The sequence below is a fragment of the Acanthopagrus latus genome, chromosome 6 (genome assembly GCF_904848185.1).
Source record: "Acanthopagrus latus isolate v.2019 chromosome 6, fAcaLat1.1, whole genome shotgun sequence".
Classification (NCBI taxonomy): Eukaryota; Metazoa; Chordata; class Actinopteri; order Spariformes; family Sparidae; genus Acanthopagrus; species Acanthopagrus latus.
This window is the reverse complement of record NC_051044.1, coordinates 91,602-102,809: the sequence shown is the minus strand read 5'-3', so window position 1 is coordinate 102,809 and position 11,208 is coordinate 91,602. Positions and strand designations below refer to the sequence as shown.

Here is an 11,208-nt window from a genome sequence, read left to right as displayed (position 1 = left end):
TTAATATTTGAGGCCAACTTGTTCCAGAATCAACGTCCTGTCAGATGAACTGTCACGCAGACACAGTCGTCCTCCTTCGTTCACTCATTAGATGACGGGGCAAAAACGTTGTTGCCTGAAAGCGGAGCTTCATTTTGAGCCAATGCGAGTTCAACAATGAACTTTGACCTGTGAGATTGCCACCGCAAGCAATAACGAAGATGTTTGTCTCACCTGTGTCTGCTGACAGATCGTGTTATTATACTCCTGAGTTCAGGATACAGGTGTGTGTTGCCCCACAGTGTCTCTGTGGCTTCAGTGGTTTTCTTCATGGAGGTGTGTGTGGTTCTGATGTGAGTCCATCTGAAGCTCTTCAGCTCAGTCTGGCTTTAACTCAAAACTCACACAAATATGGAGGAAACTGTTTCTGAGCACAGGTGTTGGGGCTTTGAAGACTGGATCATGTGAGTGTGGCCATTTAAATAGTCTGGATGAACAGATATATGGAGTACCACACTTAAAATGGTGTCAGATGGGAAACAAGATGTCAGCTGTCATCAGTGCACATGATGGAACACCTGTTTCTGAATGCTGATGACAGGTGGAGTCCTGACAGGCTGACATCCTGCAGCACTGACTCAGACGCTGCATAATACCCACACACACACTCCATGATCAAGCTGATGTATAACATGTTATAAAATATACATTCTGACAAACTTTAAGACGTCAGCCCCACGACCTCTGACCTGTATCACACTGAAGCATCAGTAACTTATTGATCACTGATTCACATTCAAACATCTTTGATACTGAGCTGTTGACCTGCCTGTTTAATTGAAATTTCATTATGGGTTAGGGTTATGATATGAGTCATTATAGATTTATATAGATGAACTCCTTTACTGTTCTATTAAAGAGGAGTCTCAGTTTTACTTCCTGTGCCTGTCAGATGATCCATTCACCAGCTCTCTGGTTCTGGTCTCATCACACACAGTCTCTCAGGTGCCGGGGTTGGGTCAGTGCTGTAAGGGTTATTATTAGGCGAGTTCATGATCAGCGGTGTCTAAATCATGATGCATGCTGGTTAAAATGTGTCCACGGTGACCTGGATGGGAGTGATGTCTGCGCCGCATTAGATGTCACATGACCTTAAGTTATTGCAAGAGCAAGGTGGCAGCAGCGCAGTTGCTCTCCAGGTGCTGCGTGAGTCTAGACCCACCTTCATGATGTCAGGACTTTGCCCTAATTGGCGCTCATCTACGCTGGCGTATTGATGTGTGTTTCGATGAATGTCCATATCCATAAGCGCCTCTTTTCTACTCAAATATCACATACTTTCAGATAAGTAGCAGCCGTGTGGCTGCACCTATGGGGTAGTCAACATGAATAAACCTATAAAATCCTTCATCTAACCCAACAACCCTGAAAGATGTCGTCAATAAACTGCTCAGGTCTGTCAGCTTGTGGTGATGATGGAAAAGTGGTTAACTGCTGTGTCCAGTGTTATCTGTACTGTCCACTATTATTAACCCTTTTTGTTCCTGTCACATTTACAATACAAAGAATTATCCTGAGATATTCTGCGTGTGAGGATGCGCAGTGGGACCAGACATCTGACTCAGTCATCTGTTATGATTATTGGATTTCATTCATTGTGAATAATGTTGCTATAAGAAAATGCATCATCTTATGTGTCTTCATGCTTATTTGTTAAATGTAGTCAGCAAATTTCCCTCAGCTGTGACATCATCATGCACCTAAGCACAGTTGTCATCATAATAATGAATAACTTGTAATTGTATTGTATTGTTATTAGGCAAGACTTACTATAATGTACTAGATAGACAAAGTTCAAATGTATTTAATGGTGACATTACAAGGAACATGAGCATTTACAGTAAGGCGACATTTAGGCTTTTCATCTACTCTTGATGCGCGCCTCGGTGACTGTTTGAAGTGAAGAAAATATCCACATTTGAAGTTGTTATTGTGACAAAGCTGTCACATTCTATTGTTTGTAAATATGACTGTCTATAACCCTAACCCATATACCCATATATATATATATATATATATATATATATATATATATATATATATATATATATATATATATATATATATATATATATATATATATATAGAGCAAGCAAAGTGCCCATAGCATCAGGTAAGAAAACTGATCGCAACATTTCTCCTAGTAAGAATGTTATTGCGGATATCTTTAATTACCATTCTGACTGGTGAGAATACAATTTTGACTAGGAGAAATGCTATTATGGCTCTAAAATTACAGATAGGAGTGTGGTTCGATTAAATGTTAAAACTGCTTGCTATAGTCAGCAGGAGTTCAACTTGAACGTGCCTAATATTTGATGATGACGCCTATAACTGACGTCATTAACCCTTAGAGCCTCGTGCTTACAAGACGTCAGCTGATTGGTTTGTTGGAGGGACGGTCACGTGACCTCCTGTCATGTGACCTCCTGCTGTTGATGATTGTTAGCTCAGTCACGTTAAGTTCACCTGCTGAAGGAGACCAGGTGCGACAAACAAGGTGAGTTTGTTCCTGAGACTCTCCATTCAACACTCCGTTTGATTTTTACGTGTTTATCAGTGAAAGTGTGGTCGTTGTTTGTGTGTTAGCAGTTAGCTTAACGCGTTTCCGGTTTATAGAGGTGAACAGAAACTGAACTGTGTGTTTAAACTGTGTGAAATTAACTTGTTTCAGAAACTTTTTCAATAAAGACTAAAAGAAAATCAGCTATTAAAGTTACTTCCGGTTTGACATCATGTGTTCGGGACTCTGAAATCACCGTCGACTTCTTAAATAAATCAAACATGCAGTCAGCAGCACCTCCTGCTGTGACGTCAGACCACACTGGTCATGTGTTGTCCACCAAACCACATTAAAAAATGCCACTTTAAACTTCATCACTGGCTGCTTTAAGGAGTGATGTCTGGGACAGATAATAAATTGTTAGCTTCTTTCATGGAGGAACTGTTTCCTCTCTGCCGCATCACTGCGCAAAGGGAAGCGTCTTCTCACAGACCAGAGGCTAGCTAACTGAGATAACTAAGCTAATTGAGCTAGCTCATTACAACATTAACATTACAGCTGAGCCGAGCATGACGTCATTGGATCGGGGGATCCAGGGCCAGATGCTGGCTTCCCTCTGCGCAGTAATGCAGTTGGATAGTTCCCATATAAAACTGTTAGGCAGGTGATGTCACTTCCTGGTGCATGTTGTGCTGATGGTGTCACTTCCTGGTGTATTTCAGATGCTTATTGTGGTGTTGTGTTGCTTCCTGTTCTCTCTGCTGGGCGGTTATGCGGCTCCGGCTGCAGATGAGGTGAAATACCTGCCCGGTCTGCAGAAACAGCCGAGCTTCAGACAGTACTCTGGATACCTGAGTGTGGCTGATGGAAAACACCTGCACTACTGGTCAGTACCTGAGACACACCTGACACATCTGCATAGTTACAGTTGACACCTGTTGATTTAGTCTCATCTAAATCCTGAACAAACTCAGGTGTGTTATCTGTGAACACTGTTCATAGTCAACTGACTTAAAGTCAAGTGAGCTTCGGTAAATTTTCTTCATGTCAGTGTTGGTACGGCCACCTGAGCCCCTGCACGCCACCTGTACGCCTACCTACTGAGCCTCTGAACGTCACCTGTGCGCCCACCTGTGCCTCTGTACGCCAACTGTACGCCCACCTGAGCCTCTGTACGACAACTGTACGCCCACCTGAGCCTCTGTACGACAACTGTACGCCCACCTAAGCCTCTGTACGACAACTGTACACACACCTGAGCCTCTGTATGTCAAATGTACGCACACCTGTGCCTCTGTACACCACTGTACACCCACCTGAGCCTCTGAACGTCACCTGTGCGCCCACCTGAGCCTCTGTACGCCCACCTGAGCCTCTGTACGACAACTGTACGCACACCTGAGCCTCTGTACGCCACCTGTACGCCCAATTGAGCCTCTGTACGCCACCTGTACACCCACCTAAGCCTTTGTACGTCAACTGTATGCACACCTGAGCCTCTGTACGTCAACTGTACGCACACCTGAGCCTCTGTACGTCAACTGTACACCCACCTGAGCCTCTGTATGTCACCTGTACTCCCGCCTTGACGGCTGTCCATCTCCTGTCATTACGTCAGTTGAACCTGTTGTTGTTGTTGTTGTTGTTGTTGTTGTTGTTGTTTAGGTTGGTGGAGTCCCAGAAGAACCCGTCCTCTGACCCGCTGGTGCTGTGGTTGAATGGTGGCCCCGGCTGTAGCTCTTTGGACGGACTCCTGACTGAACATGGACCTTTCCTGGTAGGTAACTCCGCCCCCTGACCCACACTCTCCTACTTCAGTGTGGTATCAAAGAGACACCTGCTGACCTCTGACCTGTTGCCTCAGGTCCAGGATGACGGAGTGACGCTGCAGTACAACCCGTACTCGTGGAACAAGGTCAGTAAATTGATTCCCAATATGAACTGCCTGCATGCCATCATGTGACTCTGGTGGTTTGGTCACAGGGTTAATGTTGGTGTAAATCCTGTCAGCTGATTGGTTCACTGTTTCTAAGCAGATTGCCAACATATTGTACCTCGAGTCTCCGGCTGGAGTCGGCTTCTCGTACTCTGATGATCAGAAATATGCCACCAATGACACAGAGGTCAGTGACTCAGCTCCTGATTGACTCACAGATGCTCTCACCGTCAGGCGCTACAGTGTTTGTTTCTCTCCTCAGGTGTCGATGAACAACTATCTGGCTCTGAAGGAGTTCTTCCGTCTGTTTCCAGAGTTCAGTCAGAATGAACTTTTCCTCACTGGAGAAAGTTATGGAGGAATCTACATCCCGACGCTCGCTGAGAGGGTGATGGAGGACGCCAGCCTCAACCTGCAGGTACACGACAGTACTGCAGAGCTGCACGGCGATGCTGCAGTGCTGTCAGATCACCGTTATCTTGTAGGATTGCTAACATTAGCCACCTTGTCATGCTAGTGTCCACCCCCCCCCACCCCCCACACCCCCCCACCTTGTCATGCAGGGTGTTGCCGTGGGAAACGGGATGTCGAGTTATGAGCTGAACGATAACTCGCTGGTGTTCTTTGCCTACTACCACGGCCTGCTGGGAAGTCGACTGTGGAGCGAGCTGCAGACATTCTGCTGCAGCGACGGGAAGTGCAATTTCTACAACAACCAGAACCAGAACTGTACCATCAGCGTGAGTTTGAACTGGTTTTCTCCGGTCTGACTGACGAAACCCGGTCTTTGTGTTTGAACTGTTTAATCTCACTATCTAAATTAGACCAATTCAGTCTAAACTTAAATCCAGGTAAATCAGTTTATCAGGTTTGTTGTTTCCTCTGCAGCTGTCCGAGGTTCAGGACATTGTCTACGGTTCAGGATTGAACATGTACAATCTGTACGCACCCTGTCCAGGTGGAGTCCATCAGAGATTCAGGTAACCTGTGACCTTTGACCTTTAAAAACAATTTTTTTGTAGTGAATGGTCATCCTTTCGTTCAATACTGATGGAAAACGTCCTGACATCATTGATGAGACAGATGGTGATGTAGTTTATACTTCCTGTCGTTGAGTTCCTGTCGTTGACTGCTCCTTGTCAGTATTGAACGAGGTGAGTTGGTGATCAGGGATCTGGGGAACTCTTTCATCAACCATCAGTGGACTCAGCTGTGGAACCAGGTGTGTATGAAGCCACCTGATGTCTTTAGACTCACCTGGCAGTAGTATTTAAAAAAACAAAAAACAAACAAACAGATGCTCTTCTAACTCTGTTCGTAGAAGTTACGAGGTCTGGCGTCTCTTCACCTCTCCGTTCGTCTGGACCCCCCCTGCACTAACTCCACTCCCTCCTCCCTCTACCTGAACAACCCGTACGTCCGAGCTGCCTTGCACATCAGCCCAAAGGCCCTGGACTGGGTCATCTGCAGGTAATGCACCTGTACTCACGTACAAAGGGGCCAGCCAGGGCCCTGGACTGGGTCATATGCAGGTAACACATCTATACTCACCTGTGATGTGTGTTTTGTGTTGCAGCGCTGAGGTGAATCTGAACTACGGTCGTCTCTACCTGGACGTCAGAAAACAGTACCTGAAGCTGCTAACTTCTCTGGTTGGTGAAAAAACCTGTTCTCCTTTTTAATATCTTTAGTCAATAACCACAAATCACAAAGTCGCTGAAAGATCAGTTTGTATTTAATGTTCACCTTAAAGAACACATCTGACCACTGGCTGTGGTATGTATGTAGCTGTGGCTTGTTGCTGTTCCAGGTGTTGTCCTTGTTGAAAGTTTTGTTCTTTCTGCAGAAATACCGGGTTCTGGTGTACAACGGGGACGTGGACATGGCCTGTAACTTCATGGGGGACGAGTGGTTCGTCGAGTCTCTAAATCAGCAGGTACCTTCACATTCAGTGATTCATTAGTAAGTGGATCCAGCTGTAGAGTCTTTGTGGCAGCTGGTCTTTCCTGCAGCCCCTTCACGCATGCACTACCCACTCTGGATTTATCCAGTTTACCTGGAGGAGCTGTATGTTGGTGTAAGTCACTTTGCTGTAGGCGTCTGGTTTGCCAGTGATGTCTATGTTCTGTGGCATTGCTGAGGGGGCACTGAAGAGTGAGCGTACTCTGTAGACAGTAAGAGAAGGAGATTAGATTATATTAGTAACTGACAGTGGCCGCCTATTTTATGTATAAGAAAAGTGGCCACAACACTGCAGCCAACTATAACGGCCCCCGATCTACTGCACTTCTTAAGAAACTGCAAATAAATTGTATTTAGTCAGCCCAAGACTACAATCACATGAGTGAAATCCTCCGTCCTCAGACCATTGATTGCAGTGAGGAGAAACTTCATGAAGGATTCCTCACAAAATATATTACAATGTTTCCAACGTGGTGCTGCAGTCTGCACACATGTAGCCTAAAAGAAAGTTCACTGCATCAGCTGGCACAATACAGCATTAGGTAGCTCGCTTCCTAAAATTAGCTTTGGTGCTGAAGAACAGGTTTAAACATTGTCAGTCTGTTGGTTTCAAAAGTCTGCATATGAATAATTTACTTTAAAGGTCAGCTAGTTCGCTAGTCCTGTAGCTGCTCAACACAGAACAAGGCTCAGTTAGCTTGTGTTAGCTTTACCGAAGCTTAATAAGCGGATGCCAATCCTTTGTTTGAAGTGGGTGATAATTTGAATAGCTGGCTCGTGTGACATCATGGTCATTCAGCATTACACCTACTACCTGTTGTACAACAATAAATTTACATCTGGATGTGAAAGTTGTGCGACTGCTTGCTTATCTCCTGAAGTGGTCCACCATGTCTTTATTTCCTGTTCAGATCCAGGGGGTGGAGTCCAGTGTTTTGAAATATTCAAACAGTCACTGAGATCACTTGTAGCTTTGATTGAGAATAGGGAGGTTTTGTATTGTGGATCAGGATGATCCAGATAACAAGTTTTCAAAACCCCACCCCCAGGTGTATTAAAGTTCATGTAAAGCAGAAATAAATTTGTGTTATGAGTTTGTCACACTACAGAAACACGTGTCATTGACCACTGAGCCAAATTTGAAAGATTAAAAAACAGTATATAATATTAGGTCTCAAAATCATGGAAAAACAAGCACTTCTCTCTGCTGTGAAGCGCTGGGGGCGTGTCAGAGGTGCTGGAACCATGCCCACGTGCAGGAGGGGAGCCGTCTCCATGTACTTACTTTCCATACTTCTTTCATACAGTTACTCTTCTGATAGTTACTTTATTACCACAAGCTCCCCAATTACTCTGTCTGCCCAATTTTTATCAGTTGTGAGGGATAATACCAGCTGTGGAAAGGCTTTAGTTATGAAATAATTGAATCATGTATGCTGCATGTGCACAGAAAATGGTAACTCACATATTGACCCCATCTGAGCTAGATACTCCCATCACTCTCCCTCTAACACCTGGCACATAATGCCGGTGGCCGTGATGGAAGCACCCGCTGTCTGCGGGACGGGATGATGCAAACTGGGGACGGAGAGGGTCAGTTCAGCCCCACTGACCAGCGTCAACAGACTCTTCAGAAATCCAGAGTTTACCTGGTGATAGTTGCTGTAACTATCAGGGGTAAAGTGGACACTGCACAGACAGGTGTTGGTGGTGATTTTGAATGCTCCACAGTAGCTCCTATTGACAAAATTGATCCACCGTTTCCTTATGTTGTAGTCCGTAGGAAACTAAAATAAGCAAATGGTGCCATTACTCTGCACACTGTGGCATCCAGGAAAGATGCACAGCGACGTGGAGGACACATGACTGTTTAGCTGACTGGTTGACCGGTTAGCTAGATGCAAGCTATTGTAAGAGACGCTATCTGAGACTCGAGAGTGAGCAGAAAACCACCAATGCTAATGTGCGCTGAACATATTTATACCACTACTGCAGCAGGGTGGGGTTCATGCTAATCCTAGCCGTGTTACGTAACGCGGCTGTGATTTCTGACCTGCCCATCAAATCCTGAACACAGAAATTTTGAAACAGTTTGTGAGCCTAGCTCCACAATTACATTCTAAATGGTTGAAAGGCTTTTTACATGTTTTAAAGAAATACATTCATGACATATTTCATGTGTTTAGAAGAAAATGGCTGAATTTGCTTTACACGGACTTTAACCTCTGTGTGTTTCAGGTGGAGGTTCAGAGGCGTCCGTGGCTTTACGATGATGACGACGGTCGGCAGGTCGGCGGCTTCGTCAAAGAGTTTGACAACATCGCCTTCCTCACTGTCAAGGTAAACACCTTCATCGTCAGCTGACCCTCAGTGACCCTGTGATGTTATCTTTGTGTGTTTTGGGGGCGAGGCTCTGCCGCTTGTCCCTTTTTTGTCTTCAGGGGTGTTTTCGCACTTGCATACTTTTCTTTCACTACGGACTGCAGGTCCCTCTCAATGTGACACATGTTCCACTGAGCAGAGGATTGTGGGTCAGAACTGTCAAAGTATTTAGTGTGGGGACTGAAACGCAGGGCAGGTTTGAACTCTGCTGCTGACCTTTGATCTCTGTCCTCCTGCAGGGTTCTGGTCACATGGTCCCATCTGACAAACCAATTGCTGCCTTCGCCATGTTCTCCAGATTCATCAAGAGACAACCATACTGACAGCTGACCCTCTGCCTGGGGTCACCTGACCTGAGTCCCTTTCAGGCTTCAGTATTTTAATTTGATCTGATTTTTTTTTCTCACTGCCAGCCAATCAACACAACTCCGCTCTGTGATTCAGATTATTGTTGCAGGAAATGAAATGAACCTCAGCCAATCACAGCATTTCTCCTGGTTGACTCACTCTGCTGGTCAACATGTGGTTATCATGGAAATGAGCACTGCCGTCAGTCTGTACTTTTTTTTTGAATGTGAAGTTGATTTTAAATAAAGTTTGATTTTCAACTTGACTTTTAATTTTGATCTGACAGAACATACGAACTGCAGCGAGAGCTGAAGCTAACAGCTGTGTCATTATTGATTAATCTGGTGATTATTTTCTGTTGTCATTGAGGTGAAAAGGCTCTTTGAATATGGAAGATGTCTAATCTCTGAGCACAGTAACTCTATAGGAAGTTGGGCAGTGAAAAGGGAACTGCTGATTGTCCTCCAGCTTTATATCTGTGAGTTTATGTGGATGAATAATGTAAAACTTGTTGTTCTCTGCCTGCACCCAGTCTGCTGCAGACACGAAACCTTGCAACAAATGGCTGCCTTAATGATTACAGACCAGTAGCACTTACTACGATCACCGTGAAGTGTTTTGAGCGAGTGGTGCTGACCCACATTCAGAACAGCATACCAGACACCCTGGACCCCCTGAAATACGTCTGCCGGTCCAGCAGGTCCACCTCAGAACCTATCTCCACTGATCGTGTCCTACAAAGACAACACTATCCTAAAGTTCACAGACAGTGATAGGTTGAATCACTGGCGGGGACAAAGTGATCTACAGGAGGGAGGTGGCCCATCTGGTGTCATGGTATGAGACTACAACTTATCCTCATCTTGGACTAGATGAAGGGAGGTGATAGTGGACATGAGGAAGAAGAGGAGACCTCATCGGCCACTGTACATCCAGGAGCTTGGAGTAGAGAGGGTGAGCAGCGTCAGATACCTGGGCATCCACATTGGTGACGACCTCACCCAGTCACTCAACACCACACAGCTGGTAAAGAGGTCCAACAGCGGCTGAATTTTCTGAGGAGGCTGAGGAAGTTTGGCATGTCGCCTAACATCCTCACCAGCTTCTACAGCTACATTGTTGAGAGCATCTGGCTGTATCACCATCTGGTGACACTGTCAGGTGATCCGGTCCAAAGCAGAAGTCATCAGAATATCCCAGACTAACACAGATCTCCCGTCTCTGTCTTTCTTTTCATATGTGTATCTGAAATGTAATTTGTCGGAAATTAAAACTGTTACCCCCTCTGTGACTGACCGCTTAATTATTTGTGTTCTGATTCTGTTGAATGGGTCTCTTGAGAGCTATGTCACCCCTCCTTCTTCAGTTTAGTCATAACCTTGCTCTTTTGACATTGTACATGATTATTTTTGTTGACTTCATTTTTGCATTTTGTGTTTTGTTTTAAGCCCGTGTACGCCTGTAACTGGGTCACATCTTCGCCCCTGGTGCTGTAAAGAATGATGGCATGAACCACAAGAAGAACCAAACCTGTAACACATAAATAAATAATGACAGTGACTTCCACAGTGAAGGCCTCTCTGATGGCCTCATGAGTCCAGAGGTTAAGTCTCTTCCTCCTGGTGGTGAAAGAGCCTCTTCAGCCTTCCAGCTGATAAGTAGGTCCATGGTGTCCAGTAGAGGGCCGACCACAACCCTGTCCTTCATAAGCCCTTACTGTCATCTTGCTGATGCAATCAGTGTCATGTAGAGGAATATGTTTGATGCTAGAATGTCCAAAATATTATTCACTGCACTGTAAAAGTTAACTAAGAAGTGCTATAACTGTATGAATGTCATTTCTGTTGCCGCAAAAGCATATCAACAGTACTTATCAAGTGTCTCGGTGACGGAAAGCCTAGAGTGTAAAACACTCTCAGCCTGGCCGCGAATGGAGTCTGAAACGGTGTATTTCTTTCCTTCAGCAAAACCTTCGCACTGTCTCCATAGCAGCTCCGGTGTGTAGTCATGATACAGGTGCTTAGTCATGATCCAGGTG

The 11,208-nt window shown here is 45.1% G+C and overlaps 1 protein-coding gene across 1 annotated transcript; it reads left to right on the top strand.

Annotated features, from left to right (window-relative positions):
- Positions 1–2,398: 2,398 nt before the first annotated feature.
- Positions 2,399–9,435, top strand: ctsa (cathepsin A). Its single transcript, XM_037099929.1, has 14 exons — positions 2,399–2,539; positions 3,265–3,428; positions 4,208–4,319; positions 4,407–4,457; positions 4,579–4,665; positions 4,741–4,896; positions 5,042–5,218; positions 5,367–5,458; positions 5,622–5,700; positions 5,800–5,948; positions 6,055–6,130; positions 6,325–6,414; positions 8,679–8,780; positions 9,062–9,435. Exons 2-14 carry the CDS (start codon positions 3,265–3,267, stop codon positions 9,143–9,145), a joined length of 1,419 nt encoding a protein of 472 aa, XP_036955824.1. The 5' UTR covers positions 2,399–2,539; the 3' UTR covers positions 9,146–9,435.
- Positions 9,436–11,208: the final 1,773 nt, after the last annotated feature.

Coding starts and splice junctions, on each gene's coding strand:
- ctsa (XM_037099929.1), top strand. CDS start 3,265: ATGCTTATTGTGGTGTTGTGTTGCTTCCTGTTCTCTCTGCTGGGCGGT. Junction 4,320..4,406: donor CTGAACATGGACCTTTCCTG/GTAGGTAACTCC, acceptor CTGTTGCCTCAG/GTCCAGGATGACGGAGTGAC. Junction 6,415..8,678: donor TCGAGTCTCTAAATCAGCAG/GTACCTTCACAT, acceptor TGTGTGTTTCAG/GTGGAGGTTCAGAGGCGTCC.